Raw genomic sequence first — 20,217 nt, 5'->3', positions numbered from 1 at the left:
GAGTAAGGTACTAAAGCACACCAACCACACTCTGATATTGAGTTGGATCAGAAAGTGGCAAACCATAAGAATGAGAAAGTTGGGACTCAGTAGATATAAGTGTCGAGACATGGTTAGAACCATCCACGTTAGTTTTGAGAAGAAAACCAGAAATATACTTTGATTGGGTCCAGAACTAGTAATTTTAGCCTTAATGCCCCAAAAGTAGTGAAGAGGACCTAGATTAGTTTGTAAAAAAGCAATAAGATCATCCAATGGAGTAGTAAGAGTGTTAGTAAGAATAATATCATCAACATGAACAAAAAAGTGCCACATATTATTCTTTGGTGCGCTTGATAAAAAGTCAAACATCGGCCTTAGATCCATGAAAGCCAAGAGTATGTAAGAGCTCAATCGTTGAAACTAAGCACGTGGTGCCTATCTAAGACCATAAAGAGAACGTTGTAGCTTTCAAACATAAGTAGGATGGTCCGAGTCAGTGAAACCAAGAGGTTGTTTCATATAAACGTCCTCAGTGAGAAGTCCATGGAGGAATGTGTTTTTGACATACAATTGCTAAATGGACTAATCTTCAAAAATTGCAAGAGAAAGAACTGTGTGAATTGTGACAAGCTTAATAATTGGGTTGAACGTCTCATCATAATCAACACCCTCTTATTGATTGAAGCCTTTAGCAACCAAGCTGGCTTTATAGCGCTCGATAGAGCCACTAGATCGCCTTTTGATTTTGAACACCTATTTGCAGCTAATAATATGTTGTGAAGGAGAGAGTGGAACTAAAAACCAAATATCGTTAGAGAGCAAGACATTGTACTCATTTGCCATCGTTTCACGCTATTGAAGATCACGTTGAGCTTTAGTACAATAGGTGAGCATTCACTTGTGCAATACCTTTACTTTCATATTGCTTTTATGGTCAGATGTCAAAATGATACTAATGCTGCTAAAAATATCATTGAACTAATAGATGCACCTCATGAGACCAAAATTATCATATCTTGAATTCTCAATGTGCGTGAATATAATTTAGAGAGAGAGAGAGAGAGCAACGGCACCACAAATGGTTTCGGTGGCTACGATCAGGTAACAGGAGATGACGTTGAGGATGTTTCACCAAGTACTGGAGGGTTAAATGATCTATAGACTAAGAAAACTACAGATCCTGAAATGCCTATCTTAGATCTCTATCTCTCCCTTGCTGTAGATTGTTGCACAGTGTGTGATGAACACGGGGAGATGTATTTTTTTTTTTTTAAAAAAAAGCCAAAAACGGGGAGCTGATATTGCTGCCTTACATACCACAAGCATTTTAGAATCTCTAACATTTGGGTGCCAACAGCTTTGTTAAACTCGACATAAAGGTGGCATTGGAAGTTTGCAGATTTGCAAAATCTCCACTCAGTTTCTACAAGGTTTGAGTAAATGTTCTTATCTTTCACTACAGTTGAGCTGTCCACTGAGTTCCCCAGAGCAGATCAGTTACCCGTGCTTTGCCAAAGAGATCTTATGACACAAACTAATTCTTAAATTCAGAGACTATATGAACACATTGAGGTTTATGTTATCACTCTCTCTTTATCTTAGCACATACACAAATGGAATAACAATACAAAATCTGTTGCAGTGATAAAACAATGCAAAATTAAATGACACCTGAAAAATGCAAGCCTCCATACCCGACACAGACCAGTGACCACCACTTAGAAAAAGATAGAAAAGAAGAGCGACAGCACTCAGAGACCCCACCAGAGAGACATGAGAGCGACTGCAAAAGCAGCGGCACCCGCAGATGCACTCCAATTCAAGCTAACAGCAGCAGAGGCCCCCGTAGAGTCCGACGAAGTGCTCGAAGGCCCATCAGCGACAGGAACACCCTTCTTAGCTTTGGAAGGTGCAGGAGCAGGGGCAGGGGGTCCGAAGATATCCAATGGGAGGAGCACCTTCTCAACTTGGTACACAGCTAGCTGGTTGTCTGAGTAGATGGTGTTGGATACCGTGGTGTTGACAATCCCCGTTGTTATGTTGACGCCGTTCCCCACGGTTGTTACATTGAGTGCGAACCGCCCATTGTTTGCATCACCTGCCTGTGTTCGGAGTGGGTTGCTTACTGTTTGGAATTCAGTCATGGAGATGAAGGAAGGAAGCACATGGAACTGAAGCAGTTCAACCTTCTGCTGGTCGGTGAGGGAGTTGAGAGTGCCTGCGGAAAGGCTGGAGAAGGCATTGTCCGGGGGAGCAAAGACAGTGAGACCGGAGTCGGAGTTGTTGAGCTGGTTGTTGATCTGGTCGCTAACTTTGGTGCTCTTTATTAGCCGGATGAATGTGGTGAACTGCCCTGCCTTCTCAAGTATTTTCGTGATGTTCGTTGGGCCTGGTGGAGCTGGAGCTGGAGCTGCTGCAGGCTGAGCTGAAGTTTGAGCGTTGAAGTGGAGGAGAACAAGCAGGGCGATGGGATAGATCCTGAGGTGTTCCATGGCTTTTTTGGCTTTCTTCTTCCTGGCTTCAAGAGGGACGGGGTAAAGAAGGGGTTCAGATATCTATCTGTTTATCCTCCCTCTCTCTCCTTGCTTTGGTGGATGGGGTTATGGTGGCCTTTTTAAGGTCGTAGGAAGAGGGAGTGGAAGGGGTCGGGTGGTTGGTGGTGGGGTGGTCTCCAGCACCAAACTTAATAAGATGCTGCAACTAGTTTGCTTAGAGTGTCAGCAAATACAGTGAGGTATGACCTTAACATTTGTGCAACGATTGTTTCACAAAAAAGCATCAGTGCAATGATGGAGGTGAGCTCTGAAATGCTTTTGATGTGTAAGGTGGATTGTGTTCTACCCTTTAGTTATTCTGTCTCCTCTTCTTCTGTAATTTTTTTTTCACAGCACAAGCTTATTGACATCATTTTAGATATAGCTTAGTTTGTTGGGCTGTTCTTGTAAATAACGGTCGGTGGTCATGAAAAATATACAAAAATTTTGTGGGTTGCCATCAAAGATGATCACTGCCTTACGATTGCCGCTAAAGAAAAGGATCTGAAGCTGGGGATATCGCCATCTCTGTTGCTAACGGCACAAGCGAAAGTACAGCTTGCCAAAGCAGGAGGAGTCCTTTTTACTATCTCGGGAACAATGAATTTGCCGTGGCTTATTTATTTCTGCTTGATCTTTCCCTAAAAACGGTGGTGCTGTCCATGATCTGCTAAATAATTGACGTACGTATATTTAGAAGAAACTAGGCTTGCCCCAGACTACAACAACACGGGACTAGGAATAGTCCCCATCTCAGCTATATACGGAACCAAGAAGCTGGTAGCCTATCATATCTAGCTTGATACAAATACCTAAAGGGTGCATCCGAGGACAGTGATGGACAAAGCGCTATTTCATGCTGCTGAGATCACTAGAACTACTGCGGAGGTTTTATTTGGGACTTCCTAGCTTTCTTAAGATGAACTTTAACGGTAATGTGTCCAAGAGTGAAGGCAAAGGAGGAGTGGACTTTGTGATCCGAGGTCATGACTCCAGACTTGTCGCAGCTGGAGGACGACGCATATTCGACGTGACTATCATCAAAGCAGAGCTAAGAGCTGCATGGAAGGGCATCACTTATGCGAGGCTAGTTCTGGATGCGGACAACATCTACCTTGATAGGGATTCTGTTATGGTGAACGAATGGATTCAAGGCCAGCATACGTATGATGACGGGCAACCATTGCTTTGAGACATACATAGGCTTTCGAGAGGCAAATAGTGTTACTGATTGGATCGTCTTCTTTTGGACAATCGCAAGTCTATTCCGTTTCTCCTTTGTCAACTTTTTTTTTTTTATTGATTTTATTGGTTGTACTCATGCACTACCATGAGTAACCGTTGTATCAAAAGAAAAAAAAAAGTTTTTGAGTTAATCGTGTTCCACAATGTTTCCCGTGATCTAGCTTTATATATATATAAAAAAACAAGTACATAGTATCGGATGTTGAAAACAGACATAAGAATGGTTTGCTTCCCCTGCGATCTATTTATTTTCTAATATCTGTTCCTTTCAGTGGAGTTCTTTATTTCCAATGCTGCGTGGTTTGCTGTAAGTATATGCAAAACTATAGAAAGATCCCATAGAATTACAGTTGCAAGGCGGATTCCGACAGAGGATGCAATGCTAAATGGTGATTAAAAAAACTTTATCAAGAATAAAAAGGAACGAAACGGAAGGGTGATGAGTAGACGAGCATGCGGGAAGTATTTTAGTTCAGATGCAGATACAGCGAGCAGTTGTTGTGATGTAAGTTGTCCAACTTTAGTGGTACAGCAATCTTTTGCCCGTTGTTTACAGCATTGCGTGTGCTTGGTCGCTCATCGATGGATACGAATGTGAAACATGCAGCCTATTGGATCTCCTGTTTTAAAACTACCACGTTCGTGAACAGTTAAATGGTTCCTTTACCTCACAGAATTAGACAATATACCTTGATATTGGAGAAGCATTATGAAAAAGGACGCTGAGATCTAGGATTTTGTGGAAGAGCAGGAGGTACTCTTCTTTGTTCCAAAAGCCTGACTTAGAACAAAAAATTAGAAAAATAATTTCTGACTGTTGCTGATTTTTAAATAAATAAAACAAAAGGATTAGAGCATTCCTCAGGCTTCTTAAAGTGGGTTGGCTCGTCCTTTTTAGGGTATAATGTAGATATATGTTTTGCTTACTCTTGGGGATTTGCAGATGAGGGAGGTCGTAAAGCATCGCAACCATCTGTGTAAAAATAGAATTACAAGGCTTATTTTCTTCTTATATAGATTGTTGCAGCAGCACCTGCAACCAATTCATGAACAGCCCAAGGGCAAACCATCATTAACTCGTGGCCCCATCCCAGGCCAATGGACACCTGTTACTGTGGAGTCTCAAGAGAGCAAAATCCTACGAGCATGACAATCTGCTGGTGTTCCACTGTCCTGATTAAATCCCCGGGGGTAAACAAAGGGAGGGGTGTCTGAAAAAATTTCAGTTGTTAGTCTGCTTGGTTTGCTTTCAAACCAAGTCAAAGTTCTATCAAAGCATAAAACCATGAGCATACAGATGATTAAGGTTGCCTTTTACTGATGCAAATACTATGAAAAATCAGCATTACCATTGGGAGAACTCCAGAGAGTAATTAAACCAAAGTGTCTTTCTCTCAAAAAAAAAATAATACAATGTACGCAACTTATATTGTGCGCACCAGGGTTTGCAACACCGGTTAAGTATGACTTAACAAGAAAATTTCTCGAAAACTTTCAAGAAAACCTGCATTTTCCATCTCATTTCTTACAAGCCTCACTTGGGCTGTTTAATCCAAAATCTGATACCTGTTAGCAGTCAGCGCCTCGTGCAATAAATTAGCTTTCTCAGTTCTTTTTTTTTCTCAAACTCTTGACTTCTAAAGCGCTTCTTTGGGTCAGCAAACATCTGCGGAACTAAGAATCAAATAACACAGGTGTGATCAAAAATTGAACCCAAATCCCCCAGGGAAACCACCCCCAGGGAATCCTCCTTCGAACTGAAAAGTGAACTGTTGTCCACCACCACCACCGCCAAAAGGGTTGAAACCTCCACCTCCCATTCCCATACCCATGTCATCCACATCCTCACCTCGGTCATATCTTGTACGTTTATCTTCATCACCAAGTACCTTTACAAGGAAAAAGGAAGAGTTAGAATAGCAGGTGAGAATCGGAATTAAACAAAGATAAAACAGAAATATCACACTCAATATATAATAGCAACAGCTCCGAACCAAATTTTGGAAAAGACATGTGAAACAAGGTAATTGCCGAACCTAAAATATAATGAAGTTGGCTACAGCTTATTATCCCAGATACAATGAAAAACCAACAAAATTTGACACGGTTTACACTTCATCCAGGATATTGCAAGTGCTTGAATTTTGAAAATAACAAACTATCATATTCCTTCATATATAATCTATTCAAAAAGCTTAAAGACCATAATCCTTAATATCAGGTCGAGCTGTTTGACCAAACTATACAACCACCATAACCCGTATTCCTGAGGATATTTTATCCAGTCTTACCTTCGCCTTGCCCACCCGAATGTGAAGGACGTTTTTCTTTAGGACCTAGGAGGATCTTCTTTCATTTTTCTGCATGGTTTCGAGAGCATTCCGCCAGTTTTTGGCGACTTTCACTTTCAACCCGATTCACCGCCTGCGTGCCCTTTACGCCCAGTCATTCCGAAGAACACTTGCCCCCCCCGTCTTACCGCGGCTGCTGGCACGGAGTTAGCCGGGACGGAAAAACGTAGTCACGGCCTGTGCTATAATGCATCCCAAAAAGCCTTCCCCCCCACCTTCAAGTCAACAACCCCAAATTCCTCCCGGATTGATTTGTCCACTTCGACTTCTCTCTTTCCTGTCGACTTCTTCGATTTGTGAATCATTTTTTGATTGGCTTTTCCGAAGGGAAATGCCTTATTTGACTCGTTTTTTACAAAAATGAGATCAGAAAGTATCGCCTCCCCGCCCAGCTCTATCAGCAGGCCCCTTCTTTTGCAATACTTAATAAGGTCTCTCATGGCCAAATTCGTCTCTTTGTTCTTTTAAAGCTTATCTAGTTTTTAATAGTAAAATTGGAAGCAACACATGGACAGATTTCTCAAACGGTTTGAACATTGAAAATACTAACACTACAAAAAATGACGCTGGCCAGACTACAATATAAAAATTTTAGCATTCTATGTTGCAAAAAAAAGATGGAAGAGAATGTTATCAGGATTTGTTGGAATATTGGGTAAACACAAGCTTACTTTACTTCAGTATGATGTGCTAAAATACCAGATAATCAATTGGTAGATGATAAAGGATAGGGAATTCATTTTCAGTAGAGCTTTCACAAAGTTAATACACGAGACTACCATTAACCCTACTGTTATTTATATTACCTCATATGCCGCAGCAATTTCTCGAAACTTGGCCTCTGCTTCCTCTCTGTTACCAACATTCTTATCCGGATGCCACTGTAAAGCAAGTTTCTTGTAGGCACGTTTAATCTCTGCAACAGAAGCAGTTCTTGAAATCCCCAAGATTTTGTACCAGTCCTTGCGTTTGCTTAACTTCAGTGATTTTTCAGCCCTCATAAGTGCTTCTCTAATATTCATATCCTGAAAAATTGTAATCAGCAATCTCCAACTATACAAATTAGTTTTAAACAAGTATGGGGAAAAAGAATAAATTTAAATAAAGTACACAGATGACAGAAATAATCGGCAGATAAAAATGAGCTTAAGGTCTACATATTAACCATAGTACAGATACCCTAATTCCTAAATCAAACAGTAGGCAAAGTATTGTAAACACAAACATGAATCAAAAGAGTTTGGATCAATGGAATATGCAACTATACATGACACCGACAATTAGGAAAGAGGAAAAGAAGATTTTCTTTTAAAAAAATAGCAGTGAGAAAACAGTTCTATTATTTCCAGTAATGCTCATTGAAAATTTGAACAATATAACAAACCTGTGGAGATTTTTGAGCAGCTATTTTCAGATCTTCCACAGCTCCCTCCCAATCTTCTGTTATAAGTTTAGCCTCACCTCGCTGCATAGAGACAGCTAGGCCTGTTAGATAAACACAACCAAATTCAAGTACAAAATATTGTCGTGGCAGATGTAGAACTTGTGGAAGACAAGGTAGTCAAGACATGCTAGGCGATTCTGACATATTCGAACTTTACTATTTCACAATTAATACATCTACAAAACAGGCTGTCATCTTTGGCACCACCTGGTAATTGAAAATTAATCAGAGTCATATTTTATATCTTCGTGAATTTGTCTTTCTTAGATGCAAAACTGTTTCTCCAAAAAACGACAGGATCAGATTTGTAAGCAATGATAGAAGATGCCCACACTCAATCTTACCGGGAAAGGCAGAGGACCAACAAAAATTTAACCTCTAGACCTTACATCAGCCAAGTTTGTCAAACTTAAAGATGTTTATGGTGCTTAGACCATCAGGTCAGTAAAGGAGGCAATTGGAAAATCTCAATCTGATGGTGTTGATACATGAGATTCATGTCAACAAAAAATATACCGGCCAGTCTTCTCAAGCAACAATACTCTTAAGAAATGAAGGACTACAAACAGCTATATTCAGAAGGCAAAAGGGCCGATTAATATATAGCTTCTGCATCAGTGAATATCATTTATGTTACATGATATCGATGTCAAGAATGTTGAGTGGTAAAACAGACTCTTACTTCAACTTTACATGTATAGCTCAATTGACACCATTTCTGGCTCTTCAATGGCCAATCCTGATACAATTTGACTGCTTAATTTCTTCAAAATCAATCAGATAGTCAAAATTCTAATTAATCTATTTACACATTCCACACTAAAACTGATTGGCGCTAGAGTGTTGAATGTCACTCAAGAGGAAGGACTAATTGATTGATAAGTGAGAACCCATCAGCCAGCAGAAAGCTAATGACTGACATTTTCCCCAAATTTTATTAATACCAATTGATGAATAAACTACCTTTGGTCAATGTCATCTTCTTTTTCTCTCTCAAACATTATCAGGATAGAGAATAAATGGCTGTACTAACCGCGTATCTATAAATATAAATCTCAAGGACTTACATGGAACATCACAAAATTTGGAATGGTTTCGTTTTCTTTTCAAAAATTTTACATGCAGAAAGTTTTATTCATAAATTGAAAGTTAGATGGACAGGAGCCATGTCATGATTGTACTCAGAAATGACTTATTCTGTTTTTATAGGTGGTGCTGCAGGGGTTTTATGAAACTGAAGGAATACACAATATTGCTTCCAATGTACATTCTGCTTGCTTGATTTCTTTCTAATATGTTCAAGTGAAAAATAGAAGAAAACATATATCGATAAGGGAGTTTACCTATCGATTTTATGTCTTGACATAGTGACACTACATGACCAGAAAAAGAATGACCTATATATAGCAGTATGATTACAAGATGACCAAACCATAAACATACACATATCACACATACATTAGCAATATGGAAAAACAAACAATTTTCTTCTTTTTTCCCTCTCGCCGAGAGAAGAGAAGACGGAGGGGGGGGGGGGTGTGGCCATTAGTACAATACAATATGCAGTTGCAAATAATCAAGTGCTTCCCTTCAAACTAAATATGCTTAACTGAAATGGCTCCCACATTTATCCTTTTCCAACGGGAATAGTGCAGAGGGGGCAACAACATAGGAGAAAAGTAAAAAGAAAGTTAAAGTTGTTTCAATAACTTATATTTGACAAAATAATATAACAATTAGCAGTAAAAGGAACAGAGTTTGACTAATTAAGAGGGGAAATGATTGCTTTAAAGGGACATATAAGAAGGTGCAGATAGAAAAGTGGTGCAGGAAAGCCTCCTTTAGCAGGTGCCATGTAAGCTAGAAAAAGGAAAATTTGCCATGTTTGATTGATCTATAGCAGTGTTACTGCACAACCACAACTGACTAAATTGAGCCTACGTTACTTCTAAGACACAAAGTACAACAGATTATAAAATAAAATCAATGGAAAAATGCAGGTGTTGTGATTGTGGATAATAAAGAATACCCTTGAAGGCATTACTATGGTGAGTATATGTAGGGTGTGCAATGATCAGGCTGACTTTCCAGATGAATTAGGGTAAGCTTTGTAGTTGATAATGGAATATGTAAGCTTGTGGTCAGTATGCTAAGGTCCCAAACTTGCAGAGCAGGGGTAGGAAATGGCATGCCAATGCCTGAAGTTCCCTCTCCACAAGTTCATTTCACAAACAAACAGTCCTTAAACAAGACTTGTTAATATTTAGAACTGGACTTCTTAACTTTTTATGAAATGCCTTCATAAGATTCACAGCATAACACGTAGATATCTATGCTTATTACTGCCTCAGCCTTGAAGCAGGTTGGCTTCATTTTCCTGACCAAATGACATTGGGGTAGCTCATGGCACTGCTCTAGCTCATGTCACCAGTATGAGGTCAGGATCTAGATCTCGAAGTTTCCAGGTCACCCAATCTAGATAAATCGAGTTAAGACTTGAGATGCATTTAGTTTATAATGACTAATTATAGCATTTCAATAAGATTTGGAAGTTTGAAAAGCCGTAGCAAACCTGGGCCAATGCTTCAACAAGCTCTTCATCAATCTCAAGTGCTTCTGTGCAACTGTTGATAGCATCCTTACCTCTGCCAAGTTTAACCAAGACCTTACATAAACCAAGGTGAAGATGTACATTATGAGCACTATGACTCGGGTCCATTGCAAGGGCAGCCTTGAAGTCCTCAACAGCCAATCGTAGCTTACCCTTTGCAGCATTGTCTTCTGCCTGAAATAGTCCCATCAATTTACATTTTATGAATATACAATACAATTAAATAGTAATTTGCAGATTCATATCTAAGCTCCAGAATAATATCCTTACACTCTTGGTCTTCTTTAGAAGATTTTTTAACCCAAAATATGCTTTCTTCAGTTCACTATGTTCAGGATCTAGACGGAGTCCCTTCTGAAAGTGCCTGAAAAATTTTACAAAAAAAGATAATAGTACTTCCTGCATCTTAAGCTTTCTTCTGACCAATAGCACAATCTGTCATATTCTTTTGTTTGCTTATTCTTAAGATATCAAAAATAAGAAATTAGGTGTCATATGCAACATAATGTTAAAGACATGCAGGGATTAGACCTTGCAATTGTTTGGAAGTGCTAGCCTATAAAGTTAAGCTAATAACTGCAGCTTAAAGAAAATGAAAACATCATTGCAGCAACATGCAAAAAAAATGCACATCTAACAGATAAAATCTGAAAATTCTTTTAACATATATCTGTAGGGGAAATTTCATAAATCAAACCTTGAAGCAACATCATCGTCTGAGAGATAATAATAAGCACGGCCACGAAGCAGTAGTGCCTCCAAATTATCTTCCTCTTGTTTAAGTATGTATCCTGTCTCTGAAATAACATTGGAGTAGTCTTTCAGTGCCAACAGCAATTTTACCTTAAGAATTTTTGCCTGCAAAGAACAAGCTTCACTGGAGTAAGACTGCATCTTATCAATACAATCCAAATCTAATTCAACAAGCAGAGCCAAACATCATTAGTCCATAAAAGGTACCTTTAAACATCCTGGAGAAAAGACAAGAACAATTTTGTCGATGTAATCCAAAGCTTTTGAGAAATCACCAGAGTCAAAATGATTATTTGCGGAGTCCAGTGCGCTTTGAGCCTGCAATAACTGGGAGAGCTCCTTCTCCACTGAAGATACCCCAGGTTTTAGCTCTAGAAATTTTTTATAGTCTTTCTCAGATTCCTCAAATCTACATTAGATAAAAATTATGTGAGATAGCATTTATTCTGAGACCACAGTTTTTGGAGAAGTGAAACATGCCCTAAAGACAGTTCTGTCAGATTAACTCTTCCTAACTAAACAATATCTTTCTTTAGAACATTGTCCTCCATATTTATCATTTATTATACATTTACTTTAGTACCAGACAATAGAGTATCAATTGCACATGGTCAGTTATATAATCATGACGAATGAGTCAATGATCAATTTATGGGGGAACATAATCTTTATACTGTGTAGAGCACAAGACATGAAGCATGCCACATCACAAAATTTGCATCAGCAATGTTTTCTATGTACTAGCATTAGCTCAATGTTCTCCATATTTTAGTATCTTGACTTAAAAAGAAACACCTTCAAGTTGACTTTAGCCCTTTTCAAACAAAAATGCTATACTCTACAACTCTTGCATTAATGGGAACATGCATGGGTTTTGAATGAAGTTAAAACTGATAGTTTAATTTTTCTGTACAGCTACATGTATCAGCGCTTTGAGTTATCAAATCTATGGGTTGAGACTTGAGAATTATACACCCCTATGTTAGGATCCTAGGCAAAACTACATCATGTTGTATATGCCTTAACTGTTATCTGATTGATCGTACTGAATTGACAAGTTCACTCAATTCATATTTAATGACCTCAAGCCTCTGATGTAGAAAGACAGAGGAAATAAAAAAGACTGAATGAAGTCCCCTCCCTTCCCTCTCTCATTTTCATGAATGCCTAGATTGCAATAAAACGTCAAACATTTCATAATGAAATTCAAATAAACAAAATTGTTGGAAAAAATTATATGTATAGCAGAAAAGCACCTGCATAGATGACGAAGAACAGATGCTCGCTGTGAATAAGATTTTGAAAGATTTGGATTTGCTTCTATTGCAGCATTGAGAAGTCCAAGTGCATCATCATACTGTTTCACCTTTATCATGTCAGAGGCTCTTTTCAATGAACTAGCAGCATCACCATGTTGGCTTTCTGCATATCAGACAAACCAAATTAATACAAAAATGGACACTGATATACTCATCACAAAGCTATATAAAAAACAACTGCATAGACAATCAGCATTTCTTAGTAAACAAAAAAAATCCATTGACATTAGTCTGCATGAGAAGGTATATACACTGAACTCTTTTTTGGTAAACTGGATTTATTAAACCAATCTAGAGTAATTAACCAAACCTTTTTTTTTTAGAATAAATATACACACTGAACCTCGATGGCATATATACCGAACTTCAAAAAGGAAAGAACAGTATAGAAGGCACAGAAGCTGGCACTCTATATTATCTCATATAATCTAATTAGAAAAGTTATGAAAACCTAAAACTTTTCTCAAATGCATACATGATACAGAATGGTGGATTGACGTTTCCAATGTACCAAGAACTGAAAAGCCACCGGTTTTTTTTTCAAGAAGATAAGATAGAAAACTCTATCATATCGGGAATATCCAAGTACAGTATTCAGCTCCCCATCCCTGGGTCCAAAATCCAGCAAGAAAAGAAACGCTACACCAGAAAGCCACCTTTTAACCTCCCCACATCAGCACACCATCCCCCTTCCCGATTAAAAGAAACGAATTGCATAGACAAGGTTAAACTACGCCTTAATTCCCAATATCAAAGGGTTTAAATCAATTCCAACACCTCAACCCAGTGAATCATCCCATATAATAAATAAGAACAAATGTAGTTGCATGCAAGTATCCAAAACTGATAGTAAAGAACTGACAGGATCGTCTTGAATTTAAAAAAAACAAAGAATCAGGAATTCGCAGTTTAAAGATTTCATCTTTTTTACTTCTTTTTCATATATAAATAAACCTAAAAAATCGTTTCCTGAAGAGTACCACGCTAGTTACAACAATTAACACAAAGAACAACGACATCAATCCCGACTCAGTTCACGAAAAACAAAATCCTAATCGATTCAACGGAAGCGGCGGAAAGGGCGTACCTTGGCCGGTGACGAGCGGGGATTGGGAGGAAGACAGCAAGTGGAAGAGGAGAAGAGGCACGACGACCAGTCCCCCGGAGCCGGAGAACATCGCCGCCATCTTTTCCTTCCCGAATCCAAAGCGAAGACAAGAAGAAAGCCCCAAATCCAGATCCCCGATCGATTCAGAAGACCGCACCGTAGCCTTTGTCCGGGGATTCTAGTTTGGGGCTTTCTATTTTTCTTTTTTTTGTTCCCCTTTGTTTCAGGTTCTTGATCGAATCGGGAATCGGACAGGGGAAGTATTTGAACGCCATGTCATAAACTTCGTATACTGAAGAGACACGTCGCACAAACCAATGATTATGCGCCACGTTGTTTTAGCTTGGACGAGCTTACTTTGCATACGGTCAAAATCCAATTACCATACACAGAATCCAAAGTCCAATCACCATGGATACAACCGAAAGACCGGTTTCTGTCAAAATCCAATTGCTATCAGAACTCGAGGGATGCTGTTTGTAAGAATTACTTTTCGGACAATCTACGGTCCATGCATGCAAAGATGAGCCAGGGCGGTCAATTATTTTTAGGTTTTTCTATATAAATACTCTTCCAAAAATTCAAATTTAAGTAAATACTTTTTTAAAATTTATATTTTTTTATTTATTTCTGTATTCTCATAAAATATTGTTTTACATAAATATTGCTAATATAATGGTTCTTCTAATACCATTAACAAAAACCATATTTATTATAATTAAAAATAAAATAAAATTTTGAAATTATTTTTTTCCATCACTATTGTCTTATATATATATATTTTTTGCATATCTACTCATTAAAAGTATTTTAGTTATCTTAATTTGAAACCGTTAATTTTTTAACGTCGTTAGATGGCATGGGTATATATTGGATAAAAAAAAGTAGAATAGCAAAACACATATTTTATGGGGGTATACATGCAAATATCAGTTTGGAAAGGTATTCATGCAAAATTTCATATTTAGGAAGGTATTCATGCAAAAAAAAATCGGTTATTTTTTCTAAAAATTTAGCTACGGTAGTCCTTTATATTATTTTATAAAAAATAAAAAATATTTTGACCACCCAATAATAGATATTGATGGTATCCACCTCCCAACTTTTTTCATTATTTATCTCTTCTGCTCGCTTTCTCCAGCTCCTCCATCGTTCCGGTTACAGCGCCGCTCTTCACCTTTTACGAGCTCATCTTGGATATTCTCATAGAAATCAGGCCTATTAGGTCTTCCGAGCATCTAACAACTTAGCCTTGGGCCTATTAATTTCTGTAAAAAGAGAAAAACCTCTCATAGGATCCAGACCAAGGAATGCTCGTTGATATCGGCCAGGCTCAAAAGAATTTTTCCATCCATTCATCCAGCAGGAAGCTATCGAATCCCGGTGCCACATTGCTATAATCCTCCGCCTCCTCACCGGGCACAACCTGAAAGAGCCATCTCAAGATGGCCGGTGCCGGGCCACTAAGGTTGGACAAGATATCAGGCCATGGGCTATTTTATTTGGGTCCTAGCCCACTTTCACTGGATCAAGAAATGAAAGCCACAATTTCACGCATGGGAAAAGATAACCCAAAGGCCCACAGCACAACCACAAGAAGATCAAGAATTAGAGATAAAATTTAAGATAAGAAATCATTTAAAGTTCCAAAAACAAAAGTCTGCATTTAAAGTTTTTTTTTTGATGAGAAGTCCGCATTCAAACTAGGACTAAAATATGAAAAATTTAAACCTTCCAAGCAAGTTCAATAGTCCAAAATCCAGATGATCAAGGAGAACATATCTTCGCCGACGGTCTTCACCGCCAACGACAGCATCAGAACCACCTCCCACCCATGAAAGCCCATGCATCCACCGGCAGCAGGTCGGAATCATTTCCACCGAGCAGCATGAAGTCCGCGGGCAGCCCCATTCCCAACGCATCTCCCCAAGGATTCACCACCGGCGGCCCCGGCGGCGCCTGCAGCCCCGGCGGCGCCGGCAGCCCCTGCATGTTTCTCTGCTCTCCAGTCTCCCCGAACCGCATCGGCAAGCCGCCAACTCCCTGCATATCCGTCGGTTGCCCACGATGCATCCCGTTCACGCTTCCCATTCCTTCAGCAAAGTTGGCAAACGGTGGAGCCATCAGCGGATGCGGTGGAACCGGCGTAGGGAGTGGCAGAATTGCATTGGAACCGTCATTCGCTCCCACATTCGGCATCGTCGGCACGGCAGGAAAACTGCACGACAAGAGCAAGCTTCGTCAGTCCATTGCGAACCAGAGCTGCCAAGCAGCTCGGATCAACGAGCATCGAATCAGAGAATAGACTGCATACGGTGGAATCAAATTATTGTACTCTCGGTGAGCCACGTTGCAGCCTTCCTGGTGAGCGAGAAGACTGCGCTTCCTGTATATGTCAAAAGAAACCACAGCATTCGAGTTGGAGCAAGCTTCAGGTAGTTACGAATGGAGGGAGTAGGAATCGGCAGGGCAATGCTTACCGGCTGAATTCTTGGCCGCATTTCTCGCACCTGAACTTGCCGGAGCTGCATCTGCTGAAGTGCGCCTTCATGTCGGACTCCGTGGCGTACATCTTGCTGCATTTCTCACACCTCCACTTCCTCTCGCAGTGCTTGCGGATGTAGTGTTTCTTGATGCCGGTGATGTCGCCGAGGGCACGGCTTGGGTCATGGTGTACGCAGCTCGGCTCAGGGCAGACGTAGACACGCTTCCCATTCGTGGAGCTGCCGCTCTTCTTAAGGTTCCCCTCCAGGTTGTGCGCTCGCCGGTGAAGCTGAAGGTTCTGATCTCTTTGGAACCCTCGGCTGCACACTTCACAAACATAAGTGCTTGTCGCTAGTAGCTTCTCTGGAGACAAGGATATAACCTCTGCCCTCGGATCTATTGGCCATTAGCAGCATTGTTGTTCAGGTGGATTAAATAAGATTAAAAAGCAAAGAAAAGAAATAGTGAGTAATGATCGAGAATGGAAATAATGATGCAAGGAATATGAAAACGGAGAGAGGATTCACCTGGCTGGCCCGGTCCATTTCTCTTTCTCTTAGGCCTGGCCGTTTGCTGCTGGGGAGTCAGGTCGCGGCTTGTTTCCCCAGGGAGACCTTGGGCGGAGAATGGAGTGGCAAGAGCGTACGCAGACATTGTGCTCTGAAGCCATAAAATGGTTACAAAGTAATCCTCATGCACAGAAGCAAGCAAATGAGCAACCAACAGCAAATGGATATTTTTGAATTCTTCAACCAAACCAAACTGAGAGTGTAAATGATCTAGAAATCAACAAGAACTCCTTTTCACGATACCAGAATCTCAAAGCCAACCTTCTTTCAGAAAAATAAAAAAATAAAAAAGCTGAAAGTGAAGTCCATATTGAACTACTACTTTCCCATGGATCTCTTCTACTTGGGCCTCTATCTCACTCCCTAGCGTGCGTGCATGTATGTGCTGCTGTCATATGATTATGACATCCGACGTAAGTAATCTTCTTGGAAGGCTTGGGGCTGCTTGACGGCAGCCTTAAGCACATCAACCTCATGTGGTTACCCCAAACATCTTATGTTCCCTGACCATGATTGTGTTCAAGGTTGAAGATCATTATTAGAACATTGAACCCAAAACCAAGCCATCATGTAGAGCGTCAAAAGCAGAATTTTGAATAAATCACATTTTGCATCAAAATTATTAGGCCTGATGATATACATTGTTGATCTTTTCCCTATTAAGTTTTACGATTTAGATGGTCGGTTAACATGGTATCAATGGTTAGATTCGCAAGAGGTCATGAGCTCAAATCTCTCCAATTCAACTGTTTATCTAATTATTCTTGTTTATCTATTGTCAAGCTTAAGCTTTAAGATTTTCCATCATTTTCTCTAAACTCTTGGTGATGGCATCCGAGGGTTATGAAATTACTCAGAAAACATGTACTCCATGTATAATGGTCTCATATTTTACTTTTGAGGTTGATAATGATCTCATAATGAAATATATACACATTTAGAAGAATAAAGATAAAGATGAAAATAATGCATATATGGTTTTATGTGATTCACACTCATGCATATATCTACCATCCAAACATCGTGAATATATCCACTATCCAAATCCTAAGATTTTCTGCTGTACAGAAGATAAAGTTAGAGCCTTGAAATGTTTTTTTTTTAAAAAAAATCAAGATATGCATTGCATCTATGAAGAATAATTGCCTGGTGAAGATATTTAAAACTTATATCTTTCTTCACTTTCTTTTTTTTTCACCTTTAAATATTTTTTTTTTGTTTTGGTGCGATTAACCTCATCTCTATGTCTCAGTCTAGAGGTACTTTCTCTAGTACCTTCATGCTTATGAGTAAGGCCCCACTATCCTTTTAAAAAAAATAAAAAAAGCATTATTGAAACACTAGGTGATCGATATCACAAGAGAAGAAAAAAAAAACTGAACCTTATACAACCTTAATCAACCTTTGCTTAATAGCAAATACCAAAAGAATATGATTTGATGTAATTGATAGGAAATGGAGCATAACAAAAAGAACTTTTTTTTACGTTTGCAAATTAACCTTTTTTTCATGAAATATAACACTCGACAGAATAAAGAATAAGTCCTATTAGAATTGAAACAGGACTTGTGGAAGCTCTACATGGTGGCATCCCTACTATATTCCTTAAGGGGGATGGTGAATTTATGAGGGAGCATGGAGCAAGATAGGAGAATGAATAAAATAAGAAGTTGCTAACAAATATGGAGTATAATTTGGAAGACTCTCTTTTCTACAACATGAAATGAACATAAAAAGAAATGATTAAAATATTTCACAGTCAGATTGGGATGGAGAAGGCATGTTAAAAGAGAAGGAAAATGAAACTAAACTTAGTTTGAAAACCTGATGTAATAGTAGACATATTTAAAATGTAGTTACAAGTTATATACTTTTATTAAAGAAAAACAAAGACTATGGTAGATAAGTTCTAGGTATTAAAAATAAACATGAAAATACCAGAATACCCACTTGTAATTAGCGTAAGTAAAGTCACATTTGAATGTAGTACAAAAATCATGATATCTTGAGATTTTTATATTTTTTTAAAATTAAAGTTATCACTTTGATAGCTTGGTATATGTAGTACATGAATTTCACAAAAATTTTCAAAATACTATAATTAGAAAATTTATACTTGAGTAATTTACGAGATCAATTTTGTGCACATAAAGATTGCTTCTGCCACATGATGCAAAGGAAGTGGTGTAATTCATATGAATTGGTATCACACATGGGATGACTTAAATATGGAGATGCCAAAGCCAGCATTAGTGTATCTAAAGAACATTACATGTGATCAACAACCTAAAATATTTTTCTCTCTACTTTTTTTTGGGTACATTTTTCTTTCTACTTTGGGTATAAATTTTGAAACTCATGATTTTTGACTCTTTATCAATTTACAATGTTCTATTTTTGAAATTTCTCATTTTAACAACCAAGAGACCTACTAAAAAAATATGAACTTACAAAAAGTAAAACTTTTAAAAATTAGAATAAGGTCATGATTTTCAATTTAAGATACCCAAATGTAGCACCTCTGGCTACTTACTAATACAATTTCACATGGCACTAGACAATTTTAAATTGTTTACTCTTTTACCAAATTAGTGATGCCTCATCCTTAGCTGAGATGGATGGACCCTACTACCAACTAAAGAAGATGAATAAGTCATCCATACAATTTAAAGTTAGTAGCAAGACTACATGAGATCGAAGTAGTTACATTAGCATGCCCTCTAGGCTTGCTGAGATTTTTTCCCCTAAAAAATTGACAACAACTCTTAATATGTCCACATTTGGAAAATGCAAAATTTGCAAGCTTCCCATTTCTATAGGAATTAACTAAACTAATAAAACTTAATTATGTTATCAGAGATCCATATGTCTTTCTTAAGAACAACATGCAAATACCTAGTCAATGACTAAGATACTCTGTAGATAAGGAAAGATACTTGATAAATGTAATGAAATAGGTATACTATCATATGTTCCTTTTAGCTAAGACATGTATACAATACTTGTGCATGATTGAATCATATATATATAGATTGCAAGTCCATAGTTAAGAAAAAAAGATAAATAGCTATATCTTCTTCTTTATCAGAACAAGTAATCTGATTAATAATTCTATTGATTTTGAACACAAAAAATAAACATTAAAGGATAAAATAAACAAAAGAGAGCAAAATATTAAATAAAAGTAGAAGAATATGCAAATACAATCTCCATATCCATCTTTCCTAGATGGGTATGAAACAAAAGGATGCAGAATATTAATTTAAAATATAACCTTTTTCTAAAATACATCAATGTTAACCCTAGAGAAGATAAAATATGATACTTGAAAAAATATGACGAGTAGTATAAATCAATTAACTTAAGAAAATGAATATGCACAAGCAAAAGGAGACTTACTAGATATACATCTTCATTTTTTCTTTATTTGGAACATTATGTAATCATATTAGAATTAGAATGAGAGCAAGCAATCTCAAAATGAGAAGACGGCAAAGAGTGGGTTTACTTATTTGACAAAAGGTAAAACAACCAAAAGGCATATTTGCCCTTTTAATCATGACTAGTAGAAGGTTTGGGTGTGCTTACATGGAATGATCTTAGGTGGATAGATCACAATTTTTTCCATCATATATAAGACATAGCTAATGTGATAAGATATGAAAGGTGGTAAATTTTTTGCATATGAAATCTATCAAGTGAAATCATAGAAATACACCATCATAATAAAAAAAGAGAAAAATCCTAGTGACAAGTTTTCGATTCTACAAATCAAAAATAAAAGGCATAAATTTTTCAATCATCAACAATTTGTGTA

The 20,217-nt window shown here is 38.1% G+C and overlaps 3 protein-coding genes across 3 annotated transcripts; all 3 read right to left on the bottom strand.

Moving 5' to 3' along the window:
• Positions 1 to 1,537: 1,537 nt before the first annotated feature.
• On the bottom strand, positions 1,538 to 2,590 carry LOC103709660 (fasciclin-like arabinogalactan protein 12). The gene has a single exon (XM_008795122.6). The coding sequence runs from the start codon at positions 2,472 to 2,474 to the stop codon at positions 1,734 to 1,736; it is 741 nt and encodes a 246-aa protein (XP_008793344.4). The 5' UTR covers positions 2,475 to 2,590; the 3' UTR covers positions 1,538 to 1,733.
• Positions 2,591 to 5,131: 2,541 nt separating this feature from the next.
• On the bottom strand, positions 5,132 to 13,600 carry LOC103709669 (dnaJ protein P58IPK homolog B). Its single transcript, XM_008795132.6, has 9 exons — positions 13,327 to 13,600; positions 12,177 to 12,342; positions 11,128 to 11,329; positions 10,865 to 11,025; positions 10,438 to 10,531; positions 10,129 to 10,341; positions 7,497 to 7,577; positions 6,919 to 7,137; positions 5,132 to 5,650 (listed from the first exon to the last, which is right to left on the bottom strand). The coding sequence occupies exons 1-9, from the start codon at positions 13,424 to 13,426 to the stop codon at positions 5,462 to 5,464; spliced, it is 1,425 nt and encodes a 474-aa protein (XP_008793354.4). The 5' UTR covers positions 13,427 to 13,600; the 3' UTR covers positions 5,132 to 5,461.
• An 848-nt stretch (positions 13,601 to 14,448) lies between these two features.
• On the bottom strand, positions 14,449 to 18,112 carry LOC103711143 (uncharacterized). Its single transcript, XM_008797172.5, has 4 exons — positions 16,359 to 18,112; positions 15,828 to 16,227; positions 15,662 to 15,733; positions 14,449 to 15,565 (listed from the first exon to the last, which is right to left on the bottom strand). The coding sequence occupies exons 1-4, from the start codon at positions 16,483 to 16,485 to the stop codon at positions 15,163 to 15,165; spliced, it is 1,002 nt and encodes a 333-aa protein (XP_008795394.5). The 5' UTR covers positions 16,486 to 18,112; the 3' UTR covers positions 14,449 to 15,162.
• Positions 18,113 to 20,217: the final 2,105 nt, after the last annotated feature.

The sequence above is a fragment of the Phoenix dactylifera genome, chromosome 8, assembly GCF_051530095.1.
Source record: "Phoenix dactylifera cultivar Ajwa chromosome 8, Ajwa_hap1_PhDact_Kaust_v1.1, whole genome shotgun sequence".
In the NCBI taxonomy this organism is placed as follows: Eukaryota; Viridiplantae; Streptophyta; class Magnoliopsida; order Arecales; family Arecaceae; genus Phoenix; species Phoenix dactylifera.
Note: the sequence above shows the minus strand (reverse complement) of the source record. Positions and strands in the feature narration are given on the sequence as shown.